This window comes from Suillus plorans (genome assembly GCF_016647745.1).
Source record: "Suillus plorans strain S12 chromosome Unknown HD556scaffold_35, whole genome shotgun sequence".
Classification (NCBI taxonomy): domain Eukaryota; kingdom Fungi; phylum Basidiomycota; class Agaricomycetes; order Boletales; family Suillaceae; genus Suillus; species Suillus plorans.
Window position 1 is genome coordinate 10,843 of NW_024537419.1, and position 16,670 is coordinate 27,512.

Consider the following 16,670-nt stretch of genomic DNA (forward strand, 5'->3'; position numbering starts at 1 on the left):
GCTGCCGCGGTGAAGAGGTATGATAAGACTGATTATAAGAGCGGCGGTGTAGAGACTCGCGCCTCTCAATGCCTGACATACGGCCCTATGAACCACATATTCCTTACATGTTCCAGCTCTTACCCGAAGGATCAGTCATACGTGCTCCCACGCGCGCGCCTTATATGCACTCGCGTGCGTCTGTGCGCCTCCCCTTAGGTCCTCACGCGCCTACCCGTCTGTCCATCCGTCCTATGTCCTCACTGATTTACTGGTGCATTATTTTTATCTCTTTCACTGAATTGACATACACTCGGTCCGATCCCCGCGCTTACATACATAAAGTCTATCTTAGACTTAGAATATATTTAGAGTTGATATGGTTACTCGGTTCGGTACCGCGCTCGGAAGCGCCGCATAGCGTTATCTCCCTTCTTAAATAGAGGGAGGTTCTTTTTACTTTGGTTACTACTTTTCCCCCTGTTTATCTCAGTATACTGCAAGTTGTATAGTGCACCTTAGTACTTGAAATCAGATTATACTCTCTATCTGCTACAGCTCACGCCTCCACTATACTTGAAACCACATCCCTTATCGCTCATAAGTGCGCTTCCGCATATGCGCGCGCCCCTCGCATCTCGCGCTGTCTTGTTACTTAAGGGTCTTATATAAAAGTTGTGTATAATGACAACACAATTATACACAGGGAAGACTTCTTGCCAGTCCTTAAGTCCACGGTCTCTGACTTTTCTACTTCGTGGGAGGTAACGTGGTGAGTTCTTGGGAGGATTTAGTTTGTTGTCCTCTTCTTGTGTAGTCTGATACGAAGTGTTGTGGAATGTTCTGTGTTCTGGATAAATTCGTTAGGTTTGTTTCAGCCTAGTAGGTCGTGTTTCAACCTATGAAAGTCTGTTTCAACTTTGTCGTCCTTAGATATGTGTCTCACTTTCCGTTGAAAGAGAGAGTCTTATGTATACACGTAAAGCTTAGAATGAGAGCTGTTCGATGGTTATATAGTCAACCCCTGTAAGGTAGTATATAACCTAGAGTAGAATAACGATAACGAAAGTTATATAGTCAACCCCTGTAAGGTAGTATATAACTTTAGAATAGAATAATGATGTGTCTTAGTCTTACTTCAAGGCACGTTGCCTGCACTTTTATTCTTATGTACTCTCACACAGTTTGAGAGAAGAATGAAAAATGGGAAGTTATATTTCATGGGTGAAAATGGGGTCCTTTTATACCTTTTGGAATCCCCTTACTAAGCATGATTCTGTCAGATGGATTGGTAAGAATGTGGCTTACAAACCAGGTGATAAATCAGCTTTTACTAATATACATTATAAATACTGTGTAATCTTACAAAGAAATTACAAAGCATGACAAAAAGGTGCTGACTCTTCTCAGGGATTGGTCATGCAGAAGCTGACAAACCAAGCCTTTGGGTGAGCTGAATCATCCTTCTTACTAAGTACATTACAAACAAAGTTCAGTGTCTTACAAAGAACTTACAAAGCATGATCAACCATGACTGAACATGTTGAGTCATGTTTAAATATTGTTACAAAGCATGACCAATCATGACTAAACATGTTGAATCAGCTTTAATAATGTTACAAACCAGATTATTTCCCAGTCACATGATGTGATGACAAATAAAATCTGGTGGCTGAAAGAAGCCAAATAAAAGTAAACAGTCAGACATAAACAAAGAGATACAAAACTTTGACAAACAAATCTGTGGCTGAAAGAAGCCAAATAAAAATAAATAATGAGAAATAAACAGAAGGTCACATGCTCATAAAAATACAAGGTAAAATAAGTCTGAGAAATAAAATACAAGACAATGAAATAGAGGAAAAAAATAGAGAGGTAACTCAGTGACAGAGGGCTAGACAGTCTCTCATATCTTCCTTATCACTCTCTATATATATCTGACATGGTATGAATCACATACCATGCATGACATCCATCGCATCGCTCACGCACGCCTTCGTATCGCTTACGCGCGCCTTCGTGCGCGTTATCTTCTTGCGCCTCCCAGTGCCCGTCTAGTTGACAGAGTTTCCCTCCACCTTATTCGCGAGGAACTTCTCTCAGTAGCTGTCCTTTGGGTCGAGTCATATTCTCGTATCCAGGTCTTGCTGTAGAGCCCCCTTCTTTTAGTGTTTTCACCCACAGTCAAGATTCCTCACCTTCAGCGGGCAAACGCAGATAGAGATTCCATTCAATAGTTTCATGTGAGGGTTCAGAGTGAACCAGGGCTCATAACCTGTTGATGCTGAAACTAGAAATAAGATCTCAGTGTTGCGGATCAAGACACTAACATTGCAAGTACCTAGAAACAAGATCTAAAGATGAAAAGTAATGAGACGAGAACGGTGTGTAGGAAACATTATACATACCTCAGCATTGTGGATCAAGATGCTGAGGTACAAATAGACAAAGACAAAGAAACTATAAGCTATACGTATAAAGTCCGATATGAAAAAGGAAATCTAATTATGGTATCGAAGTTGAATGCCAACAAATGTAAGTCAATTTGGACTAACTCAGTTTTACCCTCGTGGATATCACAGATTTCGGCCCAGATTCTGGATGCGAGCTCAAGCTTTTGCACATGGAGAAGGAGTCTATCCGTTATTGTGCTGAATATCTGTTGCTTTACCAGTGAGTTCTTTTGATAGAACTCGTCCAATTTCTTATCTAATGCCTCAATCTCTTCCTCAGTAGGCGTCATCCCATCCTCCGTTTCGGGTAGACCACTCTCAGGGTCTACTACAAACAGAGCAGGTTTTCTAGTGTGGCCATCCACATAACGCATCATACCTCATGCTCCAATTGCTGTCAAGGTACGTTCTTTGTACGTGATCCAATTTGATCCATCCTCAGCTAATTTCGGGACGTTGAACAGTGCAGAGTTGGAGTTGGGGAGCGTTGTGTCCATTGTAGCTGCAGCTGTTCATGTTTACTCTGTTTCTCTTCTTGGCACCTTCTTCACCAAATACATGCATACTATACAGTATTGCGACTCCCATCAGTGGCTGCTGATGGTTATGTAACATACAGTACATATACGTGTCCCGTGTTTGTTTTCACCTCAGCGTTGCTTTAACACCTTCACTGAGGTATGTCGTCTTGTAGCTCATAGCAACATCTCACACTGACTCGTACCTAGACTCTAAACTATTCTAGGTACATCACAATATAGTGTTGCTTTAACACCTTCGCTGAGACTCTAAACTATTCTAGCAACTGGTTATGAGCCCTGAGCTCTGACGAAGCTCAACTATCTCGCTAGATTTAGATTTAATCTTCCAGTAACTCACGATCATCTAACGGCTGATTCGCTCAAGAATTTCAAAAACAATTATCCGCTCTGAACCCTCTCAAACGACTTCAATCGTATCATGGGAAAATACGATCATATTATCGAGCTCACCGGATCTGATGATTACCCAAGCTGGCGCCGAATGGTAACCTTAGCATTGCAAGGTGACGGACTGTGGAACCATTGCAGTTCCGGCACTAACCCCAACAACTTCGCTGACCTCGCATTGGTCATGCCCACACCTGCACTTCCTGCAGCCCCAACAACCGCAGAAAATAAGGAGATAATCGACTGGATCAAAGAAGATGCCCAAGCCAAAGGAATAATATGCCGGAGGTTGTCGCCGGTCGTTCAGACACTCCTAGATGAGTCATTGACAGCGCGTCAGCAATGGGACATCCTTGCAAATCATTTTAGTCGCCTCGATATGACCTCACAGTTCGAACTTCGTGAGCAGCTTTTCAATGAAAAATTGAAAGATGTCGACGACACATCCAGGTACATCGGCATCTTCGAAAACGGACATTGACGATTTGCAGAAATGGGAGTTCCTTTCACCAAACACGAGGCTGTCTTCCTCCTTCTACACGGACTACCTAAGTCTACAGACTGGCTCATGTACAAACAGCTCACCATTGGCCAATTCAACAAACAACCTGCTCCCGTCGCCTCATCCACAAGCACAACCACCACAGCTCCCCCAGCAACAGTGACTCTTACTTTCAGCGAAGTTGCTGCATCGCTGTCAGAAGAAGCCAATCGTCTTCACGGGGAACGTGACTTGGCACGTCCCAGATCAGAGTATGCCAGTCCTGCCACTCATAACTCCTTCCCTACACAACCGTCCAAAGTCAACCCCGTCACTCAAGTTCGCATTCACAAACAGAATCCGTGGGGAGTGCCATGCAACAATGCTGCCTGATCAGGACTTCCGTGTTCGCTCACGCACGATCGCAAACATTGTCATCAGCAAGGGGGTGGCATGGAAGGAAAGGCACCATGGGCTCAAAAGGGAGGAGATGGAGGCAGGCGAGTAAAGAAAGAAGTGGCCGCAGCCACTAATGAAGGCAAGCCTTCCCCCAGCGCGTCACCCTCCAATCCAGATCCAAAGTCAAACAAAGTTCGGCAGTTGGTGTGCGCCATGATCGAGGAACTCGATAGCATTGATCCTCTTGCCTCACCTAGCTCCGAGGACATCACATGCATAGCCAATCAAGCCCTCTCCACCATCCTGGACTTGGTGTAGGGATTCATTTCTGGCTGGGCTTGTAGAGACTGTTTTTACCTTACCTTATGTTGGCACTTTTGTAGCTTACATAAGGAAGTTATCTTTTCACCAGTTACCAGTAGGAGTCAGAGTACTCAGCAAGTTTTCATGATATTTCTTCTCCTCTGAGCCTTGAGCCTGGTCCAGAAACCCTTTAGGGTCGAATAGCAGCTAGGTTCTGCAAGACCCAACATTGTTCAGACTCACCATCTGAATTGTTGTACCTTCATCGGGTGCCATGTCAACCTTAATCATGTCAAAAGACTACTTCTGGTCCTTCTCCAGTAGCTCTGCCGTCACAGTCAAGACCGCGAATCACGGAAGCTTACAAACCTCGGGGCATGGTGAATGTGTTGCGGAACTGACGCTCAACAAGAAAACCTACCGACTCTGTCTTACTAATTGCCTTCACGCTCCAGGCGCGATGGTGAACTTGTTGTCGGTAGGGCATATGTTGAAGCAAGGTTGGGCTTGCAACTTCCAACCTTCTCCTCCACGTTGCGAGCTCGGTTACCTCGGAGAGTGCTTAGGCCAGATCCCCATGATCGGCAACCTGGTGTTCGTCGACTTGCGATTCATCCCTCCAGGTGCTCCGCCATCTCCTCACCTTGAGCTTGCAGCTTTTTCCCGCACGCCTCTCTCATGGAACCTATGGCATGCTCATCTAGGACATCCAGGCGCGGACGCTGTCAAGTGTTTGCCCTTATTTGCCACAGGCGTCAAGGTTGATGTCTCTACTGCCTTGCAGGTTTGTGAGCCTTGCATCATGGCTAAGCACCCAGCATCACACTTCCTCGACTTGGTTTATTCTGACCTATGCAGCCCCTTCCCGGTCATGACTCCCCACGGAAAACTACATTTCGTGATTTTTCTTGATGATCACAGCAACTTACTGAACTTACAGTTGCTCGCCTCAAAGGATCAGGCTCTTGAGGCCTGGCAAACGATCAAGGCACGTTGGGAGAATCACAGTGGTCGCACTGTCAAAGTTTTTAGGTCGGACAATGGTGGGGAATTTATAAGTACAGCCTTCAGCGATGCTTTGGCCGCAGCCAGCATTAAGCGCCAACTCTCTGCTCCTTACGCCCATCAACAGAATGGCCGAGCAGAGCGTGCTATGCGAACTATTGAAGGGCGCCTCTTTGCCATGCTGGAAGGTGCCAATCTCCCAGCCAACCTATGGGCGAAGCCTCGCTAACGGTGTGCTACCTCTGGAACCACAGTGAGTCCACCACCTTGCCTCCAGGCATCACTCCCTTCGAAGTCGTCAATGGTTGCAAGCCCGATCTGGGGCACTTGCGCATTTTTGGTGTCCGGTGCTTTGCACGGATCCCATCTGAATTGCAGGGCAAGTTGGGCCCACACTCGCGCCGTGCGCTATTCATGGGGTACCCAGAGGGCACCAAGGGTTACAGACTTCGCGACCAGGTCACTGGCGCGTTCTTCACCACGCGTGATGTCATCTTCGACGAACACACCCTCTCTATCTCTCACAATTCGGACTCTGATACTGACGCTCCCGCTGATCACCACCACCTCCCTCCTGCACCCATTGCACCAGCACCTGTACTTGCCCAGATTGCAGCGCCACGTCGCTCATCTCGGGCGCGCGTGCCAACCGAGGCCGGTCGTCAGTTTGCTGAGGACATTGCAGTGTCCAAAGCCCGCCTGCAGTCCCTCAGGGACGCGCATACTGTCAAAACAGCGGAGTTAGCTCTATGTGAGGGGGTGGCCCTTCCAAGTGAGTTAGAAAGGGCCGAGGCGCCGGCTGAGATGAATGAGGAGTTGGCTGAGATTGAGCCAAACGTGGACATACCTGAGGTTCTCGCTAATGTCGTCATTGAGGAACAGGCGCACATTACCATTCGCAGTGACTGCAAGCGCCACCCTTCAAGCCCAGACTACGACATGAAGGTACCTCCCGCGACCTACAACGAGGCAATGTTACGGCCAGATCGGGACCACTGGCTCGCGGCCATGTGCGCAGAACTCGCCGTCATGAAGGAGATGACTGTCTACAAGCTGGCAACCTTACCTGCCGGAAGGAAAGCGATAGGCAATCACTGGGTCCTGGAGTTCAAGGACGACAACAAGGGGGGTCCGGTCTTCAAAGCTCACCTCGTGGCCCAGGGTTTCTCGCAAATCCCTGGCATCGACTATGGGGCTACTTTCGCGCCGGTACTCAAGACTGCGTCCATGCGTCTCATTTTGGCCATCGCATGCAAGAATGATCGGGAGCTGGATAGCTTCAATGCGCGGCGCGTGTTTCTGTGGGGAGTGTTGAAAGAGGAGATATACATGCGTCAGCCGAAAGGATTTGAGGAGGGGGACTGGAAAGTCTTGGTCTGGCTCATGCTACGCACGATATACGGCCTCAAGCAGTCGGCGATGGAGTGGTACGAGCAAGTCCGGAGTGTTATGGAGGAACTGGGGTTCACACGGTGCGCTGTTGACCACGCCGTGTTTCTTTATGACCATACCGTCAGCACCTCTACTGTTCGCGTTGTGTGCATTATTGGCTTCCACGTCAACGATGGCCTCGGTACATCCAACTCCCCGGCATTCCTCAAGTATGTGAAGGGCAAGATCGACGAGCGTTTTGGCATCAAGGATCTTGGTCCTGTGACCAAGATCCTTGGCATCCAGTTTGAACGTGACCGCTCTTCTCGCCGTCTCTGGCTGCACCAGAGCAAGTACATAACCTACCTACTTGAAGAATACGGTATGTTAGACTGCAACCCCGTCACCCTTCCCCTCAATGCAAACTACCCATTTGGCCGCCCTACTGATGTCCCCATTGTCATTGCCAATCTTCCAACTCGCTATCGCAAGCTCTTATACCTGTCCATCTGCACACGTCCCGACATCTCCTATGCTATCAACGCTCTTGCGCAACACAGCGCGAATCCCTCTTTGGCGCACTATGCTGCTGGCAAGAGGCTGCTTCGCTATCTCGCCGGCACCTTGAATCTGCGCATGAGCTATGGGGGTGACCGTTGTAGAGACTCGTGCCTCACATTGTGTGATATGGCAGTTTTCACTAGGGAGTACATGGCACGAACTTGTAGCATCACTCTGCATGCTATCCGCAGCTATTCCTATATGAGGTGCAGCTTTCCCGCGCACACTTCCCGCGCTTCACGATGTATATGCACGTGCGCTTTCCCGCGCTTGAGCGCCCTATAGCGCCAGCCATCCAGACGCATCCATCCACTGTCCACCAAGTTCTCTAGTGCGTATATTTCCATTTCTCTCATTTGCATATCGTTCCACCTTTATTTTTATCATGGACCCTTACTTACATATATCTTTACATACCTTACTCGGTAGCGCTTCGGCTCCGCATGACAGCGCTTAGGTGCCATACATAAGCACCAGTAGTACATACCAGAGAGTAGTTGAGAAACCCCCATGTTCATACCTCACAACTCAGCTTAGTTGGAATCTCTCCCTAGAAAGTAGCACTTACATCTCTTATCTCTGTATACGCGCCTGCGCTTTCCCACGCTTCGCATCAGCCAATCAGTAGCACCTTCAGCACCTACTACTAGATGCTGCACTCGCTTCCCCTTTAGGGTTGAACGCACTTGTTGTCTCAAGTATAGCAGACTAGGCAACGTGCGACCTTACAACATTTATAGATACAGTCAGGAGCATCATTTGTTCCTCTCAGTATCGTTGAACCTTCACCATGTCCACGAGCCGCTGCACGCCTATTGCGATGCAGATTGGGCGAGTAGCCCAGAGGACCGCTTGTCCATATCCGGGTATGCATGGTTCTACGCGGGGGGCTCATCGCCCACGCATCTAAAAAGCAGTCGACTCACGCATTGTCCTCGACCGAGGCCGAATATATGGCAGTCACTCACGTTATCCAGGAGGGGCTCTGGCTCAGGTCCTTGTTCAATGAACTTCATCTCGCGCTTGCTGTGCCCATCGTCATCTATATCGACAACACTGGCGCCATCTCCCTCTCGAAAGAGGCCAAAAATCATATCCGTTCCAAGCACATTGACGTGCACTACCATTTTATCCGCGGCCACATCGAACGTGGTACTTTCTTGCCCGAGTGGCTTCCCACCCACTCCAACACCACGGACATCTTCACAAAAGCTCTCCTGCGTCCTTTGTTTTTGAAACATACCACCGGTCTTCAGTTGGTGACTCGGTGAGGGGGTGTGTTCGTGTTTACTCCGTTTCTCTTATTGGCACCTTCTTCACCAAATACATACATACTATACAGTATTGTGACTCCCATCAGTGGCTGCTGATGGTTATGTAACATACAGTACATATACGTGTCCTGTGTTTGTTTTCACCTCAGTGTTGCTTTAACACCTTCGCTGAGGTATGTCGTCTTGTAGCTCGTAGCAACATCTCACACTGACTCATACCTAGACTCTAAACTATTCTAGGTACATCACAATATAGTGTTGCTTTAACACCTTCGCTGAGACTCTAAACTATTCTAGCGAACTGCAGCAGGGCTCATAACCTATAGTGAGTGGAGACAAGCGCACATGGGGAGTTCGAGCTAGAACAAAGTAGATAATCTCAGTCGTTGAAACGGACTCATGTACATTGAGTATGTACCTAGAACAAATTAGATACTATGTACTTTGTTAGTTTTGAGATATAGAAAGTAAAATAATGAGCATGTACATCTCAGTCGTTGAAATGGACTGAGATGCTCGAACGGCTAGCTGATTTGTTTTATGATGCGGTAAAACTTGGAGAGAAAAGATATAAGTCTGAAATATACTCGAATGCGAGGCTCGGCCGACGTCACACGCAGGTACATCGAATTCGCTCGTACCTCTCATTCCTACTCCGATGTCCCCGATCCTCTCAACAGCAAGGCCTTGTGGTGTCAGGGGATGGTGGAGGTTGGCGGCAAGAAAGACAAAACGCGTGACTCACGTGTTATTTGTTTCTATTTGGCTACTCTTTGCCCGAAAATCTGTCAGCCTAATCTTCCTTACTAACCACTATGGACAATGACTATCCAAGGCTTCCGCGGCGGAATCGTAGCGGGGATGACCCAAAGATGATTGGACTATGGAAGGTCGGAAGGACTATTGGCAAGGGAAGCTCAGGTATCTATCTGGGTTGCTGGCAAACCATGCGATTTTACTGATCCCAACTAGGCCGCGTAAGGATCGCACGACATTCAAAAACAGGTCAATATGCCGCTGTAAAGATTGTGTCTAAAACATCCTCATGAACTCTATCACCAAACTTGTCGACTCCGCGGAGCATATGCTTCTCAGCATTGAACGTGAAATCGTGATCATGAAGCTCATCGACCATCCAAAGATTCCAAACATAATGCGCCTCTATGACGTGTGGGAGACCTCCAGCGAGCTCTATCTTATTCTTGAGTACGTAGAGGGAGGCGAGCACTTCGATTATCTGTGCAACAAGGGACGGCTATCCACCTTCGAAGCATTGGGCTACTTCCAGCAAATCATCTCCGCAATCGACTATTGCCATCAACTCAACATTGCCCATAGAGATCTCAAGCTTAAGCTTGAGAACCTTCTCATGGACCAAAACAAGAACATCAAGGTCGCAGACTTTGGTATGGCTGCTTGGCAGGCCAGGTCCCAAAATGGATTACTTCATACGGCATGTGGAAGCCCTCATTATGCGGCCCCGGAAGTCATCATGGGGAAAGAGTACAATGGACGCGTTTCTGATATCTGGTCCTGTGGCGTGATTCTATTTGCCTTGCTTGTGGGACGCCTTCCGTTCGATGATGAGGACCTACCAACACTGCTAGATAAAGTCAAGTCGGGAAAGTTTGATATGCCAGCTGGGATTGATCTCCTGGCCAATGATCTTATCACAAAGATGCTGCAGAAGGACGTTGTGAAGCGCATCACGATCCCTGAAATCCTCACTCACCCATTCTACCTTTCCCAAGAGCCAAAGTCTGTGGACGCGAACACGCCGAGGCTCAATGATATAGCAAGACCTCTCTCTGACCTTGAAGACATTGACCAAGATATTCTCGCGAACCTCCGCACGCTTTGGCACGATACATCCGAGGAAGACATCAAAGCTAGCCTCAAGAGCTCCGAGCCAAACTGGCAAAAAGGCGTTTACCGACTGCTCACCAATTATCGGGACAATCACTTGGAAGATTACGATGAGGAAGAGGAGATGGTGCAAAGAATGACACGACGAAATCAATTGGGAATGACCCTCAGGGCATGACTGGGACCACATCCCAAACACCCCACCTGACACGCGCGCCTTCATTTCTTCCTCCTCGCGCAGCTCCTCCGACCCCGCGTAGGGCAGCTGGTCGCACGCTTCCCCTGCACAGCGATGATAGTGATAGAGACTGCATACAACTAGGCGCTCCTCGTATAACTCTGTGTTCACCGACACCGCCACGTCCAGGGGCTGATCTCCGCTCTCCTCTGTCATCATATATTACATCTCTAACATCGCCCTTATCACCCACGGCTGGTTCTAAAAATTTGCCCGCGATTGAAGTCCCGGAACTCAAGGATGATAAGATGCAGCATTTCTTCCAGCAAATTGTGGAACATCTGAATGCAATGGAGGCGCGCACTGCAGGCACACCCCATCTTGATCTTGGAAACACCTCAGCTCTACCCACACCTGTCAATATCGAATTTGACAAGCATCGGAAAGGCAACATCGTGCAGACCATAGGCTATTCGTCTCCCCAGGAGATCATATCCGACGCGGATATAAGGCGCGAACGACGAAAAGGAGAATATATCTCTCAGTGACGGTGGACCCGGAATCGTCAAGAAGTCATCTCTGCGGAGCGACGATGCTGACAGACGGCCTGCGTTCCGTGTGCAAATCATTGAGCTACCGCTCAACAAGCTACGCAAGAAGGGCAGCGGCGACACCGCGGCCGCCGTCTCACCTGCGTTTTCTGACAGTTCACTCTTCCCGGGACGCCGCGGCGTTGGCTTGATAGTGTTTTCAAGTTCAAGCCAATAACGTATCAGCTTCTGTCCACGCATGACGGGTTCACATCACGCGAGAAGTGCCATCGAATGCTGGTGAACATGGGCGTCTGCGTAGTCCTCACGCATGCGGAACATTCAGGTGTGCTCAAGTGCAGAACAGATGATACGAAGGATCTATCCGGATTTCTGCCAGCGCTGAAGTCAGTGCGGTTCCGCGTGGAGGTGCAGAGGCCGACGCCTGTGCAAATCACTGCTGGATGTCAGGTTGTACTACACTTGATACAGGAAAGGGGCACGTTATCAAGCTTCCAGGTAATTTATCAAAGGCTGAGAAGGAACTGGGAGTTGGACATTCCACGAATGCTGATGACACCGAATAGCCCACTTTTCAGCCCCACAGAAACCGAGATGGGAGGGTACGAATTTAGCGAGAGGTTGGCGTACGTTGATTAGCTTACTGGTACAATCTGTGAAACATGTAAAATAATTTTACATTAGATACCGCCAACATTGGTATTCAAATTTTGTGTCTCAGCTATGGAAGTGGACCATCCATCATCATCATTGTACTTGCGAACCGTGATGGCGGTTCAATGAGGAGCGTGTCATCACGATCAGTGACCATGGCTTCATCGATGGCTTGCGGAGGAACTGATTCTTTGAGGGAATGGTGTTCCCCTTGTTTTGATATGACTGCAGACGTAGGATCTACACTGCTGATTCGGATGAAACGTAGAAGCTGGATGTAAGCAACTTCCGTCTGATCCCATTTGCGGAATAGCTTGACGGTAGCTTCATGTGTAAGATCAGGCACATCTGCGCAATATGATCAACAAAGGCAAGGCAGTATGAACAAATCAATCTTACCCATTCCTGTGCGGTATTGTTCTGATTCACGGAGCTTGATCTCCTCCAGCTTCAACTCCTTGGTACTTTTTGGTCGGCCCTTGCGGCGAGCAGCTCTCTCCTGCTTGAGCTCATCGTCATGGCGTGTTAACCACACATTACTAATGATGGAATGTAGCTCCTCGAGGGAGAGCGTGCCTTCTGGAGGTATTGCATGGTAGAAAAATCCGTATACATCGGCTGAGGTTCACCGCATGAGAAGATGTGTGACATCAACGCAACATGGGATACGCACCCTGGGCAGAGTGCTTCTTTGTTCGCTTTGATGCTGCGTCTGCGAGTTTTGCTTTTCGCAACTGGACCCGGCTCAGCTGACCGGCCTTGCGGGAGTCTGGGTGAAAGACTTTTTCTTTCTTTGGCCTCGAGGTGCTTTTGGGTGTTTTTGAGGGAGCCATATTGGCATGAACTCGACTCGGAGGTGAGGCTGCTGCAGACTCAATCATGTTTCTGCGAGATAACATAATATATTGATTTCCTTTCTGGGATTTCTGTCCCTTGGAAGTGTTTTCCCCCACTGAACTTCAGCTAGGAGGCCCGTAAGTCAAAATTCTCATCCAGTCATAGCGGTACATCTAAACGATCTTCAACCAGGCGTTGACCTCATGTCGTCTAAAGAGGCAGACAGAATTAGTGCTGCTCAGCAGACCCTTGACAGTATGTTATCGAAGTTACACATGCGCCGTATTACAACCCTCATGAATGCGGTTCACAGCCCTCTATGAGATCTCTCAGCTGCTTAATACACAGCTTGATAAGGAGACGCTCGCGACATGTGTGGGTATGATCGAGAGTGGTGTCAACCCAGAGGCCCTTGCAGTATGCTGGTATCCGAGTGATCTAAAAGCAATTTGGGACTAACAATTACTCATGCAGGCTGTCATCCAGGAGCTGCGTCGTGAAACAGCTACTGCACAGAACGCACACTCTGATGTGCGTTGAATTGTTAGTAAGACGTAAAAGAGTTCTCATACGCCCGACGGCCGTCGGGTCCGAATGCATGTACCAGGTCTTTTTTTATCGTGGTTGATCAAGCAGAGTCTCCAAGCAGTTGTGCCACATATAACCTACTGAGGTCGCCCTTCGAGCAGACATAGGGCTTGATATGTAATTTGACTTTGTTTTGAGCGTATCGAGCGTAATCATCTTGTAGCCTTGGAAGAACACGTTTGAGCCAGTTTGAACTCAGTTTGATGACATGCCGTAGCTGCCGCGCCAAAGAGCTTTGGCAAGCGTTAAATTTATACCACCGCAAGGCAACTTCGGCCACTCTTCTTACTAGTGGCTTTCATCATCAACCTTCTCGACGTCCGAGCACTGTTCACGACGACCGCGCTATCTTACTGACACTCTTTTTCTTCTTGACGTCCGCTTCTCCCAGGCATGCAGCCCTCACAGTTGGAGATTCAGCGCGAGGTCGAGGCTTTGCGAGACATAAAGCGGCGTTCTACAGCACAAGGCGGTCCAGGTGCTCTTATTCTTGATCCTGATCTTCCGAACCCATCGTCTCCACCCTCACCAACATCCAGCTACTGGACTGCCACTGCGCCTCAGCAGTTACCAGATGGTGACTCCAGCAGCAGCTCTCACGAAGGCAGCTCTAGCTCAGAGGAGCGAAGCGTGGGCTTAGATGATCCTTTTCATCTTTTCTGGGTGCCAGCTCGTTTTCATCCTGAAATCGATCCGGGCCAGTTTAGCGCTTTTCTCAAGGAACACGCACGTACTCCGCCCCCAGATGGCGGCTCTGGACCTCTTCGATCAAATTCTTTGAGCATTCCTTCCACAGGTTTGGGACGCAAACGTTCAATGCTCAGCAGGCAGTATAAGCCATCAGAGAATGACCAGGTCGAGGACGAGGATGAGAAGATTGTCCCCTCGCGCCCAAATCGCACACCTCTTGCAAATGCGCCACAGCTTACTATCAGCGACTTACAAAGGCTGGAAACACTGGCAGAAGAGGCCTCAAAGAGCGACGATCCTACAAAACTTAGGAACGTGCTCAGGCGAAGTTTAAGCCTTAATGTGTCTCCTTCAGGTCAGTATGCAGAATAACTTCCAGTTGTCCTTAGCATCTGCTCAAGGCCTTGTCTTCAGCCATGGACAGGATGGACGATATTCCTGACATGCCAGATGAGGTCGATGCACCTATCATCGTTCCTCCTCCCGGCCTAATTCTTCGTCGAGCTGCGCGCACTAAGATCCGGAAGACCACCTTACCTGGTGATGGTGGTGGCCATCGGTTTGGGTCCGGACGCAGGCCTCGTGCTGCCGCACAGGGAGAACCACGTACTTCCAGTGACCTGTCTTCCAGTGATCACGTCTCGTCAAGTGATCACGGTGATATCACAGAAACAGGTAGACGACCTCGTGCCCTTTCTAACGAAAGCATTACAAGTGATGGCCATACTTCACAAACTGACGTGCTCATAGACGAAACACTCATCCTTGAAGCATACCTCTGTGACGTACCTGATGGTGAAGCTCCTTCAATCTTATCGCTAAACTCCGACCCCCCATTATTATCATTTTCTCCAGCACGCGACGAGCCCCCACCGACCCAAACCGAACCTAGCCCGGATACTCCCACCAATGCGATAGTCTTACATCACCCTCAACCACAGAGACTTACTCTGACCTCTCCTTCCGAAGAGTCGTCTCGAACGCCATCCCCCGATACATCTACCTTGGCATCTACCGAAGCTATATCGACATCCAGCCTCCCACAGAAAACCCCAAGCCCTGTGCCAAAGAAGGAGAAGGACCGCAAGGGCCTGTTTAAATGGGGCAGCGACAAAGGCGGGAAGAAGAACGGCAAGGATAGGGAACGCGAGAAGGAAGTGCAGCGAGTGGAAAAGGAGAAGGAGAGCGGGTTCTTCGGGTCCTTGTTCAGCAGCAAGAAAAAGGGAGACGAGCAGGCATCTCAGCCGCATCCATACGGGTCTGGGCGGGAGGCTGCTACTGCCTTACTTGGCCAGTCAAAATCTTCAAAACAGTATGTTCCTTCGCCATCGCCACAACTGCCCGGCGGGCAAGGCGTGTACGCTCGATATCCCATCCACGTAGAGCGCGCGATCTATAGACTAAGTCATATCAAGCTGGCAAATCCTCGAAGGCCGCTGTACGAGCAGGTTCTCATCAGCAATCTGATGTTCTGGTATCTCGGTGTCATCAACAAGACACAGAACCCCGCGGCAACTCCTGTGGCACAAAATCAACCAGCTGCTACCGCCCTGACCGCGTCCAATCCTGAAAATGAACAGGTAGACAGGGAGAGTGAACGTCGAGAAGCGGAAGAGAGGCAGAGGGTTGAGAATGAGCGGCTTGAGAGAGAGAGGGAGATTGAGCGTGAAAGAGAGCTTCAACTTCAGCAGCAGCAACCACAGAAAAAGGAGTCTCAAAGGAGAGGCGCTCTTACAAAGCCCTCCAGCGGATCGCAAGGAGCTCGAAGGGTCGCTGAAATGCCAATCAAGGGTCCTCAATACGAGATGCAGCATAGAGAAATGGAGCAGCAGTACAATGGATCCAGCTACGGATATGGTTCATCATCTCCGACGCCACTTGGTGGCGGTCCACCAAGGATGCAGCGACAGTCAAATCCGCCAGTTCATACGCCCCAGATTGTCCAACCACAATCAACAAATTACATGTATCCCGGGTACTCGGGGTCTGGGGCGGCAGATCAACAACAGTTTCCACTTGACACCATGCAGCCTACTGAGTCATGGACTTCGCCATCCACTCCTGGAACTCCGCCCTTGTCGCGCACGCGATTAACTCCATCACCCCCTCCTAATCATGCCCCAAGTAATACTTCCCAGCAAGCTCCTGCACGCCGTTCGCGGTCTCCACCGGCCCAAAATCATAATAAATACTCTGCGAATGCGTCACCCGCTGCCACTAATCGTGTCCAAGCCACACGGGCTACAACACGCTCATTATCTGCGACTGCAACTACGGGTGCTACTCCAGCCCTCCCCGCTGAAGCAAAGACCAGGAAGGTAGCCAGTGCTCATGCCGTTATGTCAACACCACACAACAGAAGACCAAGAGCACATGCAGAACCTGCACTTCCGCTCCGCACAGAGCGGGGCGAGGAGGAAGATGTTCCCCTAGCAGTGTGGCAACAACAACGCCGAAAATAATCGCTGGCTGGTTAATGTGAGTGCAAGTCTCTTTCATCGATACATTCTCTTTCACTAACGACATGATTAAGTTTTGCCTAGTTTGCTCT

The 16,670-nt window shown here is 49.1% G+C and overlaps 6 protein-coding genes across 6 annotated transcripts; 5 read left to right on the forward strand and 1 right to left on the reverse strand.

The window, feature by feature from the left end:
- Positions 1-3,392: 3,392 nt before the first annotated feature.
- On the forward strand, positions 3,393-4,559 carry HD556DRAFT_1444244 (uncharacterized protein; the record flags this gene model as incomplete). The annotated part of the gene is made up of 3 exons (XM_041306749.1): positions 3,393-3,762; positions 3,853-4,211; positions 4,284-4,559. The coding sequence occupies 3 exons, from the start codon at positions 3,393-3,395 to the stop codon at positions 4,557-4,559; spliced, it is 1,005 nt and encodes a 334-aa protein (XP_041159140.1).
- Positions 4,560-9,546: 4,987 nt separating this feature from the next.
- On the forward strand, positions 9,547-11,001 carry HD556DRAFT_548129 (kinase-like domain-containing protein). The gene is made up of 2 exons (XM_041310920.1): positions 9,547-9,676; positions 9,728-11,001. Exon 2 carries the CDS (start codon positions 9,801-9,803, stop codon positions 10,797-10,799), a length of 999 nt encoding a protein of 332 aa, XP_041159141.1. The 5' UTR covers positions 9,547-9,676; positions 9,728-9,800; the 3' UTR covers positions 10,800-11,001.
- Positions 11,002-11,526: 525 nt separating this feature from the next.
- Positions 11,527-12,152, forward strand: HD556DRAFT_1378648 (uncharacterized protein). Its single transcript, XM_041303157.1, has 2 exons — positions 11,527-11,991; positions 12,039-12,152. The coding sequence occupies exon 1, from the start codon at positions 11,624-11,626 to the stop codon at positions 11,987-11,989; it is 366 nt and encodes a 121-aa protein (XP_041159142.1). The 5' UTR covers positions 11,527-11,623; the 3' UTR covers positions 11,990-11,991; positions 12,039-12,152.
- On the reverse strand, positions 12,072-12,837 carry HD556DRAFT_1239055 (uncharacterized protein; the record flags this gene model as incomplete). The annotated part of the gene is made up of 3 exons (XM_041298017.1): positions 12,072-12,352; positions 12,404-12,622; positions 12,678-12,837. 3 exons carry the CDS (start codon positions 12,835-12,837, stop codon positions 12,072-12,074), a joined length of 660 nt encoding a protein of 219 aa, XP_041159143.1.
- Positions 12,838-12,935: 98 nt separating this feature from the next.
- On the forward strand, positions 12,936-13,614 carry HD556DRAFT_1378652 (mitotic-spindle organizing gamma-tubulin ring associated-domain-containing protein). Its single transcript, XM_041303158.1, has 5 exons — positions 12,936-12,978; positions 13,034-13,096; positions 13,155-13,258; positions 13,316-13,372; positions 13,449-13,614. The coding sequence occupies exons 2-5, from the start codon at positions 13,045-13,047 to the stop codon at positions 13,467-13,469; spliced, it is 234 nt and encodes a 77-aa protein (XP_041159144.1). The 5' UTR covers positions 12,936-12,978; positions 13,034-13,044; the 3' UTR covers positions 13,470-13,614.
- Positions 13,615-13,822: 208 nt separating this feature from the next.
- Positions 13,823-16,581, forward strand: HD556DRAFT_1238998 (uncharacterized protein; the record flags this gene model as incomplete). The annotated part of the gene is made up of 2 exons (XM_041298011.1): positions 13,823-14,474; positions 14,534-16,581. The coding sequence occupies 2 exons, from the start codon at positions 13,823-13,825 to the stop codon at positions 16,579-16,581; spliced, it is 2,700 nt and encodes an 899-aa protein (XP_041159145.1).
- Positions 16,582-16,670: the final 89 nt, after the last annotated feature.

What these genes read in the sequence shown, in the direction of transcription:
- HD556DRAFT_548129 (XM_041310920.1), top strand. Translation starts at nt 9,801, where the DNA reads ATGAACTCTATCACCAAACTTGTCGACTCCGCGGAGCATATGCTTCTC.
- HD556DRAFT_1378648 (XM_041303157.1), top strand. Translation starts at nt 11,624, where the DNA reads ATGCTGGTGAACATGGGCGTCTGCGTAGTCCTCACGCATGCGGAACAT.
- HD556DRAFT_1378652 (XM_041303158.1), top strand. Translation starts at nt 13,045, where the DNA reads ATGTCGTCTAAAGAGGCAGACAGAATTAGTGCTGCTCAGCAGACCCTT. An exon ending in TGCTCAGCAGACCCTTGACA is followed by an intron (nt 13,097 to 13,154) that starts GTATGTTATCGA and finishes TGCGGTTCACAG; the next exon opens with CCCTCTATGAGATCTCTCAG. An exon ending in TCAACCCAGAGGCCCTTGCA is followed by an intron (nt 13,259 to 13,315) that starts GTATGCTGGTAT and finishes TTACTCATGCAG; the next exon opens with GCTGTCATCCAGGAGCTGCG.